The sequence below is a fragment of the Rana temporaria genome, chromosome 5 (assembly GCF_905171775.1).
Source record: "Rana temporaria chromosome 5, aRanTem1.1, whole genome shotgun sequence".
In the NCBI taxonomy this organism is placed as follows: domain Eukaryota; kingdom Metazoa; phylum Chordata; class Amphibia; order Anura; family Ranidae; genus Rana; species Rana temporaria.
The window spans coordinates 144,362,285-144,379,804 of record NC_053493.1 but is presented as its reverse complement, the minus strand read 5'-3'; the positions used below and the strand labels follow the sequence as shown (position 1 = coordinate 144,379,804).

The 17,520-nt window shown below is 40.6% G+C and overlaps 2 gene segments (V, D, J or C); both read right to left on the bottom strand.

Annotated features, from left to right (window-relative positions):
* Positions 1 to 15,084, bottom strand: part of LOC120940383 — a 27,522-nt gene extending 12,438 nt beyond the window's left edge. The window contains exon 1 of the C gene segment in view: positions 14,736 to 15,084.
* On the bottom strand, positions 14,769 to 17,520 carry LOC120941124. The segment is given in 2 exon segments: positions 14,769 to 15,088; positions 17,478 to 17,520. Coding segments are annotated over 2 exon segments (363 nt in total).

The window sequence follows — 17,520 nt, the reverse complement described above, 5'->3', positions numbered from 1 at the left end:
ATTGCGGCGTAAGGGCGCGGAATTCAAATGGAAGTGATGGGGGCGTGTTTTATGTAAATACGTTGTGACCCGACGTAAACAATGTTCTTTTTTAACTGCGCATGCGCCGTCCGTGGGGGTATCCCAGTGCGCATGCTCGAAATTAACCCGGAACAAGCCAATGCTTACGACGGTGACGTCATTCTACGCAAATCCCTATTCACGAACGACTTACGCAAATGACGTAAAAAATTCAAAATTGTACGTGGGAACGACGGCCATACTTAACATTGAGTACGCCTCAGAACAGCAGCTTTAACTATACGCCGGAAAAAGCTGAACGCAAATGACGTAAAAAAATGCGCCGGGCCGACGTATGTTCGTGGATCGCCGTAACTAGCTAATTTGCATACTCAACGCGTATTTCGACGGGAACGCCACTGAGCGGCCGCCGAAAAATTGCAGCTTAGATCCGACGGTGTACTAAGACGTACGCCTGTCGGATCGATCCCAGATGCCGTCGTATCTTGTTTTGTGGATACAAACAAAGATACGACACGGGAAATTTAAAATTACGCCGGCGTATCTACTGATAACCCTATTGTGGATCTGCCCCTTAAAGTGGACCTATACCCTCTCATTTTATCTTTCTCAGATGTGCCCAAACAGTACAAAAGCATTATGTACTATGTGTTCATGTATGAATCTAAACCAAACAATTTTTATAATAAAGGATCACTACTGCAGCCATACATTTAAATGTAGACTAAGCTAAATATACATTGGTGGGGAATGAGACAAACGATAGGGTTGATCTACTAAAGGTAATTAGACTGTGCACTTTGCAAGTTCAGTTGATCCAAATCTTAGTAAGTGAGGGGAAATTCTGTTAACTTTCATGATTTTACTTCTTCTTTTTTTTTTCTTGCATGTGATTGGGTATATTTTGCAATATGAAACTTTACCTCATTTACTAAGCTCTGGATCAACTGCACTTGCAAAGTGCACTGTCTATTTGCCTTTATTAAATCAACCCCTATCTATTCTAAGAATGCTAGAGCTTAAACTGGAAACAGAAACAATACTATTTGCTGAAGACTTTTAACCACGCAAATTAAAAGTGACTATTGTAAGCATTTCTGGTCATGGGGCAGATTTACGGTATTAGAATCGGTTGAACTCAAGCGTCCTCAGTTTTCCTACAGACTACTTGATTCATTGTTAGTTTTCCTTTTTTTTTTACACAGCTGATTTGTGATATTATAGAATAGTGTAAAAATCTGAAATTCATAGCTACTAGATTAAAAAGTTCTGAAAAAAACAAAACAAAATAGTATTCATGAGGCTCTTTAGTACTGATCTTCTATAATTGTTACTCCAATAGAAAAATATAGAGGCATGAGAGATAAGTAAAAATGTATATGCTTAATAGTGTTAATATATGTATTAACTATATACTGTATAGATATTAGAAAACAACATTAAGGCTGGGTTCACACTAGCTGTGGCCACATCTCGCAGCAGGGGGGTCGGTGCGTTTCTGTTCCCTGTTTAGGGGTGAATCATGTCAGAATTTGGAACTGAAACAGAGCCAAAGATGCACAGGACCCTGTTCCAGTGCGGACCGTGGCCACCCTGGAGGTGTGTGTACCAGCTCCATTGAGACAGTCACAGTCTCCTGTCATATGAATTGAAATGCAAGGAAACCTGCATCTAATTTGCATAAGTGTGAACCCAATCTTAGTGGTCCTTTAGAAAAAGTTGCTTCCATGTAGCTAATTCCAATACAATACGACTAAGCAATAATTCTAAAGTGGTGAATGTAGATTTTCAGTCAGGTTACTCAGCACAATTCATTATAATGTAGTTGGAAAATCAAGAAATCACTGGCAGGTCTTCTACTTATTCCTATGAAGTACCTGCCATGTTCACTGTAGCTCACTCCCATAATCTTACCACACATGTTTACTGGAGATCATTGCATTGTAAATGTAGATTTTAGAATTAAAATGTCCACTTGCTTATTTACCTGCAGTGCCTAAAATTGCTGGCATTTTAAAGCCAATGCATTTATTCTACATTTCGTACATATACCAATTTAATAAGGACCTTTATGTAAATTAGAAATGTATTGAAAATTATCAAATATTTGTTACTAAATGTCCTTTCAAATATTTTTTATTTTTTATTTAGGTTATTAAAATCTTTGTTATTAGCTCTAAAGATAACATGAATTTAAAATTACAAAGAGTGTTATCATAATCCTTTTGCAATATTTTTCCACTTACATGTTCAGCATTATGTTCAGAATTATTTGATAACCCTGTCCAATATTTACGGAGTTCAAATTATTCTTATTCTGACTGAAAGAAGAATAGTAACAAAACCGGCACATTTTTCATTGTATCTCTATATGATCCAATGCCCAGAGCAACAAATCCTTAGATAAACAGCTTATTAGATAAATTCTCATCTGATAAGGTGTTAGCAGATAAACAAAACCTTTCATAAAATAAATTATATTTATCTTTAGATTTGACTAATTCAAATGTTTTAACTTCAAACTGGCACATTTTGGAATCTGGAGTACGGTATATGTGATTTCTGTTTAAGGTTTACCAATACTCCACTACTTAAAAGTTTTTTAGGCTAATTCATTTTTAGAATTTGATATTTTTGTGGGTTAGTAAGTTTAGAAAATTCTTAGTAGTTTCACTGAATATTAGTTTTCAACATAGTCTTGCAAATAATGGGGGAACGGATATTGTATGCTACTCTAAACTGTTATTTAGGAAGGTATATGGTGTCCCCCCCCCCCCTGTATGTATACGTTTGTTCATTTGTTTCATTGTTTTACAATTTACAGCAAAAACATAATTTATACAAAAAATAAATAATACACAGTGGTAACATATAGAAATATGTGCATTAACTAAATAAAGACTAAAATATAAAACATAAAATAAAATATCGGTCCTTACCTGTTACAAAAAGTCTTGTACCTGAACCAAAAACCTTCCATGTACACCATGCTTCGTGGCTTACACAAAAAGGTCTGGTGATTCATTAGTACTTAATTGCTAGCTATAAATAGAAGATCTAGCATACATAAGTTTTGGATGCGTACTAGTCCAGCTCATGAGATTTGACCAATATCTATAAATGGCACAACTATATGAGGCAGTTCTGTGCTTACCGTAATTTAAAAAAAAAAACAGTAGGATTATTGCATCTATCCTTTGCCCTAATTTTAGTTTAGTGTTTCTTAGTCTAAAGAGTGCAAGACACCTGCATTTGTATGGATAGTCTTCATTAAAATTCTTTTTCAAGAAAACCAAGACCAGCAACCATAAACAACCTAAACTTTCCAGGAGAACATTATACAGAATTTGCACGTCTGTGGAACTCTCAAAATTTAGTACAATAAATAAATAGTTAAACATTTTAGGGAGTTGTTTCTAATTGTAATGTGTTTTTGTTTCTGTGTACTTATAGTGTCAGCTTTGTGTGTGTGTGTGGATAGATAGATAGATAGATAGATAGATAGATAGATAGATAGATAGATAGATAGATAGATAGATAGGTCCTCTTCTTACACACAGTGTGAAACTTACTGGGATTCAGAACTGCTGGTTGTAATTTTTTTCTGTTCTCCTGAATTATAATACAAATAATGCAACTAATTCATATGTTTCAATCTATGAGAACTTTGCAGGCTACTGCTATGATCACTGAAGCGACAGCTATTTTTGTACACATACCAGGCAGCTCATAATTGGTAGCGGGTACTGATGGAGCATAAGAATGTGCAGAAGACCATAGTAGGATGGACTCAATATGATCTGTACACTTAGCCGAAGCCCAGTCTGGCACTTACTTTGTCCAGAATTGGTTAATTGCCCTTCTCAAAAATGTTTCCATTCTATGGCAAATATTTGATAAAGAGGGACTAAAATTGTATTTCGCATTCAAAATGAGACCATATAAATACTTTTATTATGGGAGCAGATTGATGGCATTTATTTGATAATGGAGTGGAGATGATGGAGTGGAATGATTCATCATAATTGTACCAACCAAAACCGCCAACATTTTTATAGGCTTCTAAAATGTGCTCAAGATGTTGAAAAAGACCGCTGCATTTTTCAGGGAATTTTTCACCCATAACCGCTGAAAAAATGCAAAAAGCATGAAGCCAATTGTGAAATGATTTAGGAGCCATTGCGACGCCTATCCTCCATATCCTCAGCTCTATTGTCACTTTTAAACGTAAGATTCTTTGAATTTGGAAGCAAAGTCAAAAGATCAAGAAATTCCCCTTTCCAAATCCTTTCCTTTGTAGAAATGGCTAAATGTAACCCTAAGGAGATATATCACATGGTAATACATCCTTATAGCAAGTTTCAGGCACACATGACAAAACATGAGGACATTCTTGAGAGCTTGGCATATTAAGATTAGAATTAGAATGTGAAGGAAAATGCATATTGTCATTGGACCATACATTCACAGGAGGTGCAACTGGCACTGACGGCTGGTTAGTCAATGAATCAGTAAACCTAGAAAAAGTATCAAACAATTGTGTCAATAATTTCTGCTGAGCTGACTCACCAGCCTGAGAGGACCTGGGATCCTGAGGGGTGTTGCTTTGCTGATCTTTTCTAGCTTTCACTGGTCCTGCAGGCGCTTCTGACCTAGGAGCCATCATGGTGTCCAGCTGAGGGAGCCTGGGCACGAATGACGCTGTTGTCACCGGAAAAAAGGTACCTGAAATGATAAAAAAGAATTGCGGCCGGAGGGCGGGGACTGCCGAGCCCTACCTAGCCCACCACTGCCTCGAACTGGTGCTGGTGAGACAGATCTCACACGCTTCTGGATGCGGTGTAGTGTCACAGTCTGCTGCCTATCGTAGAATGCTGCGGAAGTCACGTGGCGGCCAACTGCGCATGCGCTATGCATTCCAAACGCAAGTGTGATGCGTTCCAATAGATTTACGACAGTACACACCAGCGAACCCGGCATTCAGGGCGACGTGGATTTAGAGGAAAGTGGCCAGTCGGCCTCACGTTCGCTCGGCCTCCTGGCTCTTTTTTTAACATCCTCCAATCCACGGGGATGTTAAGGAAAGAGCCTGGATGCCGACCGAGGTTTCACTGGTGTGTACTGTCGTGAATCCATTGGAACGCATCGCATTTGCGTTTGGAACGCATCGTGCATGCGCAGTTGGCCGCCACGTGTCTTCCGCAGCATTCTACGATAGGCAGCAGAATGTGACAATACACCGGCTGCTGCTACGAAGATTTTGCGTGACGTCATCGGCCTCCGTGTCATGTGAACTCGCTCCCGTCTCCTCGCGAGATGCTGCTGGGTACCCAGACCATTCAGGCGGGCGGCTGCGCTGAAGCCTGCGAGATGGAGCGCCAAGAGCAGGTGAGTCAGGTGCTGTCGGTGGAATAACCAGCTCGGCACTCCCGCTGGGAGCTTCCAAGCGGGTAGGATGATGAGTGATTCCGGACTCGGGGGTGGAAAAGGATTGGGTTTCCGAAAGGCATCTTCGTAGCCACTCTTCTCCTCCCTCTGACGCTGCTGTCTCTAGGACCCTTCTGACAAGCGACTCCATGTCCGCAGATGCTGAGGCGAGCTCTAATGCGCCGTCCCTTACAGAGCTTGTCTAATGCTGCAAAAAAGATTGTTACAGGAGCTATGATGCAGGGATCTTATATAGCCCCTAAGGCACATGTATTGCCCTTGGATACACATGTTTTTTGCGCCCAAGCATCATGTTTTATCCGCTCTAGATACACCTGACTGCTAAACTTCATTCTTAAAGAAACAGTAACCAATTTAAAATCACATAATTTCACACACATTTTTTTTTTTTTTTTTCGTGACAGCCACAATCCCATGCTGTGGGCATTTAATTCATGCCCACTTTTTCATTGAAAAAGAGGACAGGATTTTTCTTGTACTTGATTGAATGACTAAAGTGAAAAAAGCTTTACCTCATTCCCTAAGCTAAGTGTAAAAATTAACACAAAAACACAAACAACCTGGTGAAATAGAAGCTAAACATTATTATTATATTAGTATTATAACTATTAAATAAGTACTAATTGAATAATTGTTTTTAAAACTAATTATACAGTAGTCCTTAAGAAAGAAAGGTCAACAATGGACTATTGTAAATTGCACATAAGCATGCATGCCTTCACAACTTCACAAGACTAGCATGTCATCCACAATTGGACCAAATGTCTTGCAGGAGGCCACAAGAATTAAACAGGAGGAAAAATTCAGAGGGGTACAATATCTTTTCCAAACTGCATGAAGACAACAAGGGTACAATATCCACACAACAGAGGGTCCAACAGTTTTGGATGCAATATACAAAAATGACTTCCATTTTAGTTTCATAAAATATGGGATGTTGGTACTATATGTAAGAAATAAGCACACCTTTACTTTTTACACAAGTTTCCTATTATAGTTTACCTTGTGAGTCATTTTCTACAATCCTTTACAATACAAAGCATTGTGTCATTCTACAACAATGAACAAGCACATTCATTCTCAAGCAATGTGTTCCACTGGACATAACCTGGAAAGCTACATTGTGAGGCCCCGTACACACGACCGAGTTTCCAGAAACTTGATCGGAGCCGTATTCTGCCGAGAAACCCGGTCGTGTGTACACTTTTGGCCGAGGAAACCGACGAGGAACTCGTCGAGCCAAATAGAGAACATGTTCTCTATTTCCTCGTTAGTCAATGAGGAAACTTGGCTCACCGAGATCCTCGGCGGCTTCACAAGGAACTTGAAAAGCAAAACGATGTGTTTTGCTCGTCGAGTTTCTCGGACGTGTGTACGGGGCCTGACAGTAGAAGAAAATACAGCAGTGTGAGCACATGGATGATTCATTACAAGGTTATTGGTTTTTCTTTCACTGACTCTTCCTACAGGAAGGTAACCAAGATACACACCTTAAAAGCAGCTTAGAACGGTCAAGTTAACAACCTGTACTGTCCAGTAGGGATGAGCTTCGTATTCGAGTCAAACTCATGTTCGACGCAAACATTGTATGTTCGATCGTTCGTCGAATTACAAACGTTTTGGGCCATTCGCGCCAATTTTCGAGTTACGTTTCACAACCCATAATTCACTGCGGCGTCGCAGTGCATTGCCGGCTGATTAATGACCCGCATGCTTGGCCAATCACAGCTTGCAAAAAACGGAGAGCCATAATTGGCCAAAGCCAGGGTGGCTTTGGCCAATTATGGCTCAGGGGGTTTAGTACACGCCCCACACTATAAAAGGCCGCCTGCAGGTCGGCCTTGTGTAGTGTGTTGCAGTGGTTAAGAGAGAACAGAGAGAGACAGAGAGAGTGTCATTTTTTGCAGGTAGATAGAGCAGGCAGGCAGGCTAGTCAGTTAAAGTTACAGTGTGTAGAGGATATATATGCATCCCAGGTGTTGTATATATATATATTTATACTCTGAATAGTTTAGCTAGATCAACTCTTCCTAATTTACTGGCAGGCAGGTTATTGTGCTAGCTGCAGTATTCTCACGTGGTGTATTGCCTGTGTCCTCTGCAGTGTGCACCTAAAGCTACCTGGTGTGTGTACTGTCTGTGTCTGTGCTATTTTTCTCAATGATTTTCATCAATATTGCAGGGACCAGACATTACATTAAAGCCGCAAGCAGTTTTAAATTACTTTTTTTTTTAGTAATCTAAACAGTTCTAAACACGTGCCACTTCACAGGCATACTATAGACACCCAGCAGGTTCAATATTTAAAGGAATTTTTCATTTTTTTTGAGCATCATTAAAATCACTGCTCCAGAAAAAAACGACCGTTTTTAAAACTTTTTTTCCATTGATACATGTTCCCTGGGGCAAGACCCAGGTTCTCAAAGACGTTTTCACAGGCATACTATAGACACCCAGCAGGTACAATATTTAAAGGAATTTGTCTTTTTTTTTTTTGGGCACAAGCACATACCTGTACGTTCTCTTAAGTGCCCAGCCGTGGATCCGAAGTTCCGTGTCCGCGGGACCCGTGGACCCGATCACCACTGGAGTCCCGCGATCGGTCCCCGGAGCTGAAGAACGGGGAGAGCTGTGTGTAAACACAGATTCCCCGTTCTTCACTGTGGCGCTGTCATCGATCGTGTGTTTCCTAATATAGGGAAACACGATCAATGACGTCACACGTCCAGCCCCGCCCCCTACAGTTAGAAACACAGATGAGGTCACACTTAACCCATTCAGCGCCCCCTAATGGTTGACTCCCAAACTGCAATTGTCATTTTCACAGTAAACAATGCATTTTTAATGCTTGTTTTGCTGTGAAAATTACAATGGTCCCAAAAATTTGTCGAAATTGTCTGACGTGTCCGCCATAATGTCACAGTCACGAAAAAAATTGCTGAACGCCGCCATTAGTAGTAAAAAAAAAAGAATTAATAAAAATGCAATAAAACTATCCCCTATTTTGTAAACACTATACATTTTGAGCAAACCAATTGATAAACGCTTATTGCGATTTTTTTTAACCAAAAATAGGTAGAAGAATATGTATCGGCCCAAAATGAGGAAAACATTTTTTTTATATATTTTTGGGGGATATTTATTATAGCAAAAAGTAAAAAATATTGAATTTTTTTCAAAATTGTCGCTCTAAATTTGTTTATAGCGCAAGAAATAAAAACCGCAGAGGTGATCAAATACCACCAAAGAACAGGAAGTGACGTAGCAAAAGTGATGTGACCAGTAGTGATGTCAGACTAGTGACTGAATATGGTGGTGAGAGCCTGGTGGCTTTCTGAGTTTACTGATTTACTGTATATACAGCGATCATGTGAATTATGTTATATGTGACTTGCTAAGTTTCAAGAATTAGTCTGGTGAGCCTCATTTTACAGTACTGTATATGGAATAAATAATAGAGTATTACATTTTATTACACTATTGAACATGTTTTTTTCCTTACATGTCATGAGCCTATAATAACACTGAAAGCTCAGAGTTCAGAAGGAGAAGTGTTTGTTGAGGAGAAACAAAACTGGTCCAGATGCTGTTCTAAAGCACTTCTGTCTATATGAAATATGAACGGCAATATGATCTGGTGAGTTACACTGGATTTTTGGTGATTGGTGGTAGTCACTGAAAGCACCATTGGTGATATATGTTTAAAGTGGAAAGAAGACACAGGAGGGAACTTTGTGTTTGTCAAATTACTTCAACATTTCTTGGGACTGAATTCTCTGGACTTGGGACTTATGCTTTGTTTAAACAAAAATTTCACTTGAGCACAGTGGACTTTATTTTATATATATTTTTCACATATATCATTTGTTTATTTGTTTATATGCTTTTCACAGCAATACTAGGGATTTGAGTGTCCAAGTGCTCATGTGGCCCCAGATAGCTTTATTTGTTATATGTAGAATTGGGCGAACAATTTGGGCCGAGCAAAAGTTGGGCCCGAACAGCGCCTGTTTGCCTGTCCAGAAAACACCAAAATTTGCAGGGCGGGTGTTTGCCCCGCTGAATGCCCTGCATGCTGCACAGTGCATTCTAAGCCCAATCAGGGCGCAGTGAATAGCTTGTTGTCAAGGAGGGGGGCCGGGAGGCTGGCCACGGTGTCTCTAACAACCGATGAGTCATCAGCTGTCAATGGGCTTCCCTGCTGACAGCTTAATTTAAAAAAAATTGCTGGCAATAAAAAAGTGAAAAAAATAAAAAAACGCCATGGAGCATCTCCCCCACACCAAAATAAAAAAAAAAACGTTGTGGGGGTCCCCCCTAAAATTCATACCTGACCCTTATCCATGCATGCAGCCCCGCAGGCCAGGAAAGGGGGGGGCAAGCGAGCACCACCCCTCCTGAACCATACCAGGTCACATTCCCTCAACATGGGGGGTGCTCTGCCCCCCCACCCTAAAGCATGTTGATGGGGACAAGGGCCTCTTCCCAACAACCCTGGGTGGCGGTTGTGGGGGTCTGAGGGTGGGGGGCTTATTGAAATCAGGAAGCCACCTTTAACAAGGATGCCCCCAGATTCCCCCCCCCCCCATATGAATGAGTATGCACCAAAAAAGTGTCATAAAGTAATTAAAACACAGAGAGAGTTTCTGACAATTACTTTATTTTTTTTTTAAATGTCCCCCGATGTAGATCCAGTGTCAATCACGATGACACTGCCACCACCACCGGATAAAAAAAAGACAACTAAGGCAAACCGACAAATGCCTGGCCTATATAGGTAAGGGGCGGAGCCACCTGACAACATCACCTGGTGGCACCACCCCCTTGTGACATCACCGACTGGTGCATGTTGGGTCAGTGATGTCACATGCCTTCTTTTACTTTTATAATGAAAAATATAAAAAAAACTTTTTATTATTCTCATAGGTACATTATTTATGTATCACTCTCTAGTGTGCTAGATTAGATGTACGGTACATCGTTTGTAGTGTAGGAAAATTTGGCCTGGCTGAGAACCAGGCCTGGGTTGAATCTGGGTCAGGGCTGAATGACTCAGGGAGGCTGGATGACTGAGCAAGCAACATCTATAGTGACTACCCCTGATTTCTGAAAACCATGGAAAAGCTTCCAGAAGTAGAGGGTGGAGTATAGGAGGAGCTGCCAGCCAATCCCCAGCAAAATCAGCTGGCGGGGAACAGACCACCTTATAAATACTCATGAGTCAGACCAGAAGGGGGCAGTTGGGTGGAAGATGGAAAAGGAGTGCTGAGAAGGCTGTCAGTGGCCCTTAAGGGCACCCCCTAGTCTGGCTGGGTGACCTCGGGCCTGGGACTTGGGTACTAGAGGGACCCTCTACAACACATAGGGGAATCCTTCTTGGAGGCACAGGAGCAAGGAGAGGACAGCAGGAGCAGGTCAGCATGTTCCACAGAGAAGTTAGCCAGGTGGGCTGGTGAGTGAGCAGTCTGGGAGGGCTGTGGAGAGAGAGAGTGTCAGTCTGAGAAGGACTGTCAAGAAGTAGCCAGGAGGGCTGGCAGCACCTGAAGAGGTGGTTCTGGTATCAGCAGCCACAGGGATGAAAGCTGGACACTGACTTCTTCTTTGATATATTTTTAAAGAGGCCTTGGGTTCCTGCCTACAACTGGTGGTTCTAAAATCTGAGTGAGTGCTTTTTCAGATTTATAAACAGTGTGCCAGTTTGAGTTCTGCAAGCAAATGTGCAGGAGGAAGTTAGGAGTGTATATAGACTGTATATAGGAGAAGTTATCCCTGAAGTTGTTAAAGTCAAGCAGGCATCCCATAATACACATACTCCCCATCCAAATTTAAATCCCTCAGTAAAATAACAAAACAAAATATTGGACTGTTTTCTGACCCTGGGAGACTGTGAAATTCAGGGTGTGCCTGACTTTGCAGGGTGGAGGATCCAATTTCATCTGCGGCTCCCTAGGGGGTGTGCTACATCTATATAATTGATCATGACCCTGCTTGCCGACCAGCCACCACAGTTATACGGTGGCAGGTTGGCTCTGCTGGGCGAGATCACGTAGCTATACGTCATCTCGCCGAGCAGCCAATAGGGGCGCGCGCCCCCTGATGCTGACGCGCGTCACTGCCGGGCACCCGCGATCGCTCCCGGTCCTGTCAGGGGGAGAAATGACCGATCGCATGTTTATACAATGTATGAACAGCAATCAGTCATTTCCCCAAGTCAGGTCCGAAAAATGTGTCAAAAGTGTCCGAAGTTTCCACCATAATGTCGCAGTACTGATAAAAATCACTGATCGCCGCCATTACTAGTAAAAAAAAAAATATTAATAAAAATGCCATAAAACTATCCCCTATTTTGTACACACTATAACTTTTGCGCAAACCAATCAATAAACGCTTATTGCGTTTTTTTTTTTACGAAAAATATGTAGAAGAATACGTATCGGCCTAAACTGAGGAAAAAAAAGTTTTTTTTATATATTTTTGGGGGATATTTATTATAGCAAAAAGTAAAAAATATTCATTTTTTTCAAAATTGTCGCTCTATTTTTGTTTATAGCGCAAAAACTAAAAGCCGCAGAGGTGATCAAATACCACCAAAAGAAAGCACTATTTGTGGCAAAAAAAAAACGCCAATTTTGTTTGGGAGCCACGTCGCACGACCGCGCAATTGTCAGTTAAAGCGACGCAGTGCCGAATCGCAAAAAGTGGCCTGGTCTTTGACCAGCAATATGGTCCGGGGCTTAGGTGGTTAACTTGTGATTTGCCTGACTTTTTCTGCTCATCAACTATCCTTATTATTAGGGCACTTTATGTGTAGCCCAAGACAAATGTTTCTTCTTCCAATGTAGACCAGGAAGGTCAAAAGGTTGGACACCCCTGCTTTATGATATTTGTTTAAAGAGAGGTTAAAGTAGCAGCAATGATTTGTTTTAGGAGATTTTTCACATTTTATTTTACTTAAAATTGTAGTCACTATCTGAAGTGCAGAGAATGGTTATATACAGTATATTAATAGAAATAGCAAAAATAAAATAAAATAATAAAAATATTAATATAACATGTAGCGCCCTGCTCCTGTTGAACAGGCGCTGCTTGAAATTTAGTGGGGGTCTGAGCTGTTATTTGGCTCAGACCCAAGTGATTAAGGGCAATTTAGCCTCTGTTCCAGCCATGGCTGTGCTGGGAGTATCCACCATTGCTCGCCTGGGGGTGTCATTACCACCCCAGGCCAAGGGTGGCAGCAGCAAGGTCACAGTGTATTGGGTATCCCCTTCAGCAGCGAATCAGTGGGAGTGGTTGCCCGCTGTGCATGCTGGGAGGGGTACTTAAGGGGCAGACGCCATTGGTGCGGGGTCGTCCGTCCGTCCGCGCCTCGTGGCCCGCCTGGCCTGAGGTGTGTGTCCTGAATCCTAGTTCCGGGACCACGTTGGCCCGGGGGTGTGGCTTCGTTTGTGGGCCCAGTAGTCTGGCTGGGGCCTGCCTTGCCCCTGCCAATTGATGAAGGAAGCCAGGGGAGGACCTATCCTGGAGAGGCCATGCAAGAGGCTGGTACCTTGGGAGAAGGCCTGGAAACTTAATCGAAGGATGCACTGTACACCGAAAGGCTTGACAGTGTCGCCTGTCGGATCTAAAAGTTCTACAGAAGCCAAGATAAAGAGATCTGGGTGCTGAATCCTGTGGCAGAGGATTCCGGACCAAAGTGTCTCCTCAATAAAGGAAGGTCTGTGGCAGAGACTGTACTTTACTTTGTGCGCCATCCCGGCTGCTAGGCCAGTGAGAGGGACCTACCCGGGTGAGCAATACTGGCTAGAGTGGCGACGAGAACTGTTTGATGGAAACAGGAGTGTTTCCTTATTTGTGACTGTGCACCTGAACCTACCTACCTTTCCACCCCTTATCCTTCTTTTCTACTGAAGTTCTGCAAATAAATCCAAGAAAAAGAAGTGCATTGTGTGGACATTGGAATTCCTCAGACTCTCCTTTCACCCTGGACAGCGAGAATATAAAGGTAACGTGCCACCCAAAATATAACCAGCAGCTCCTCCGGGGGTAGTGCTACAAACATATACTGTATATTTGTGACACAACACATTTTGTAATTTAATGTTATTAAAAATGTTATTAAAATATTAAAGTTATTAACAATTACCTTCCCTTTTCAGTCTGTAATTTTCTGTAAAATTCAATGCAATATGGCAACCTGGAGGCGCTTCATCCAGAAATGTAATTTTTTGCTTGTATGATTGTCTCACTGATTTTTCAGAAGTCTGCACTAAGATACAAGTCAGATTTTAAGCAACATTTTTTGGTGAGATGCTCCTAAAGGGTTAATAACTTCTAAAGGAATGGAGGCAGTACAGCTTTCCTCATGAGAGTGCACCAGTTTATTAACAATGGAAAAGTCACCCCCATTCAGAATCCAAAAGTCACAGAAGAAAAAACACACAAGTGATGAACTGCTTGCCGCCCACTCACAGTAGATATACTTTAACCACTTCAATACCAGGCACTTATGCACCTTCCTGCCCAAGCCAGTTTTCAGCTTTCAGCACGGTCGCATTTTGAATGACGATTGCGGGGTCATGCTACACTGTACCCAAACAATTTTTTGATAATTTTGTTCCCACAAATAGAGCTTTCTTTTGGTGGTATTTGATCACCTCTGCGACTTAAATTTTTTGCGCAACAACTAAAAAAGACTTTGTAAATAAGTAAGTTTTCTTCTTCGATTACGGGCACTGATATGGCGGCACTGATGGGCACAAATGAGGTGGCACTGATGGGCACCGATGAGGTGGCACTGATGGGCAGCACTGATGGGCACTTAATGGCGGCACTGATGGGCACTGATAGGCAGAGCTGGTATGCGGCACTGATGGGCATTTATAGGCGGCACTGATGGGCACTCATACGCGGCACTGATGGGTAATCAAGACTTAGAAAGAGAACACGTCTGTATGGAACTAAGACGGAGAAAAAAACACGCATGCTCAGAATCAAGTCAACGCATGCCCGGAAGCATTAAACTTAGTGTTGTACGTCACAGCGTTATTGACGGTCGGAATTTGGTGTGACAGTGTGTATGCAAGACAGCTTGTCGGAATAATCAGTCGGAATTTATCCCGAAGGAAATTCCTATACAAGGCATTAGTAGACATAAACTATTTTGAACTGGGAAAATATTTAGTACTCCCAGCTTCCCTCTTTTGAACTTAAGCTATATATTTTATCATATTAAGGTTTTATTTGAGATGCATGCTGTAAAGCCTTACCTTCTGTATGGTAAAATTTGTATGAAGTATTTCCTAAGTTGTGTTACTGTGACTTGTATCCCAGCAGGCACAGTAATACACAGCGCTGTCCTCGTCATTTATATTCACTATTGTCAAACTTGAAATACGACCAGCCTTATACTTGCTAGAGCTAAACCCTGGTCTGTAAGTGGCTTTTCCTTCAAATATGTAAAGGATATTCTCCAATCCTTCATTGGATTTCTGTCGATACCAGTGAAGTGGTCTTTTTTCCAGGTCAACGCCTACAGTATTGCAAGTCAATATAGCAGATTTTCCTTTAGGTTCAGTTAGTGAAATGGATGCTTGGTCAATTAAGATAGCTGCATATGCATCTGAAAAATATAAATGGTGTTGCAACCATTAGTGAAATATAACTAAAAATCTGAATTTTAAATATCTTAAAACAGTGCACACTGTATGGTGTTTCTATGAATTTGGTTTATTGCAGGTACGTTTGTTTGATTTATCCAGCTACAGTAACACCTTGGTTTGCGAGCATAATTCGTTCCAGAAACATGCTTGTAATCCAAAGCACTTGTATATCAAAGCATTTTTTTACAGGGTATAAAAGAGAAGAGAGGCACCTCTAAGTGTAGAAATAAGTTGCTAAATGTTGTACCATCATTAAATGTAACCATATTGCTAGACTTAGAGGCTCCTCTCTTCTCCTTTATACTCAGTTGAGACATGACGCTACTCTTATATCAAGACATCGCTTGTATATCAAGGCAAAATGTATTAAAACATTTTACTTGTCATGCAAAACGCTCTCAAACCAAGGTTTTACTGTACTAAGAAAGAATTTACAACTAGTAAGAAAAAAAATATTTACAAAGTAACCAATAGTGACTCTTCAGCAATCACCTGTCAGTTTTTTGAATGCTCTTCACAAATGAAAGCTGAAATGATAAAGTGTATCATTTATGGGTTATTTTAACCCCCTTGGCGCTAAACCCGAGCGTGACTTGGGGTTGGTTTTCAATTATAGGATCGGTATCCCCGAGTCACGCTCGGGGTGGACGTGCAGAGTGTGCAGCGGCGCGGCTTACCTTTTCGCTGGATCCACAGGCAAGTTACTTACCTTGTCCCTGGATCCAGCGATGCCACCCCGCTGTGTGAGCGAGCGGGACCTCGCTCGATTCACAGTGTCCCCGTGTGCCGCCGATCTCCGTTCCCTGCGACGTTACGACGCACGGGGGCGGAGAACGGCGCCAAATAAAAAAAGTAAACAAACACTTTACATACAGTATACTGTAATCTTATAGATTACAGTACTGTATGTAAAAAATACACACCCCCCTTGTCCCTAGTGGTCTGCCCAGTGCCCTGCATGTACTTTTATATAATAAAAAATGTCATTTCTGCCTAAAAACTGTAGATTGTCCAAAAGTGTCCCTTTATGTCAAAAATGGTTTTAGATCAGCTAGAAAACAGCGATAATAAATTATAATCACTTGCAGAAATGTGCGATAGCGATTTGTGGGGAAATTCGTCATAAAAAAAATAAAATAATGACAGCGACAATTCTGCAACTGAGCAAATTTCAGTGATTTTGAGTTGATTACATTATTGAATAATTTTTATTATAATTATATTATTATTTGTTATAATTATTTATAATTATTTATTATATTATAATTTATAATTTTGTTTTAAAAAAAATCATACCCGGGATGCCTACAAGACTCTTGCTTGGTCAGATTTAAGTGAGTTATTTCTAAAAATTACAGGCCTACAGTATAAAACGCCAAATTTCCTTGCAAAATAATTGTACCGCTTTCAGCATGTTTTTTCAGACAGAATCATACCGCCAGGGAGGTTAATAACCTTTTCTCGCCATATTATTTAAATATTCATGTGCCTTCAAAATAAACTTGATGTGCAAAAAAATTTAGATTACGCTAACACTAACCTAAGTCTTTAATTATACTGATGTAGTGGTATTTATATGGATAATTGCATATCATAAATCCAAACTGAAATATCATTTTAGAAATGTACGCTACATGTACCAAAAATCAGGATAAAGTGTATCATTTGTGGGTTATTGTAATGGGATCATAATCCTTTTCCCGCCATATTATTTAAATATTCCTGTGCCTTCAAAATAAACTTGATGTGCAAAAAAATTTAGATTACGCTAACACTAACCTAAGTCTTTAATTATACTGAAGTAGTGGTATTAATATGGATAATTGCATATCATAAATCCAAACTGAAATATAATTTTAGAAATGTACGCTACATGTGCCAAAAAACAGGATTAGAACAACAAATATTACACCTACCAAGTAATGTCAGGAGACATAGTAAAAAAAAAAAAATCATCATGAATAAAAAAAATAGTAACTTTCTATTGATGACCTCCTGAAAATGCTAACTGACTAGTTATAGCATTTATTTGACCCAAAACATACAAGTAAATCCGAAAAGTCAGAAAAAAAACTGAAGTTATCTGTATATTTGTCCTGGGCAGTGACTTAACCCTTTATTTGTTACTTAACACATAGCCCCCTCAACCCAACCCTTTACCCTTTTAAAGCAATGGGTCACTTTTCCAGCCAGGTAACAACGTCAGCAATGGCAACCTTTATAGTTTCCAGTATGATAGGTCATCGGTTTTGCATATTCTCAAATACCTTTTTTTTTATGGAGCGCATGTAGGAACTAAAATAATAATAATAAAAAAACAAAAAACAGAACTCTATATTATATACTTACATGTAAAGAAAAGGCTTATGAGCTGTGCATAAAAGAATGCCAT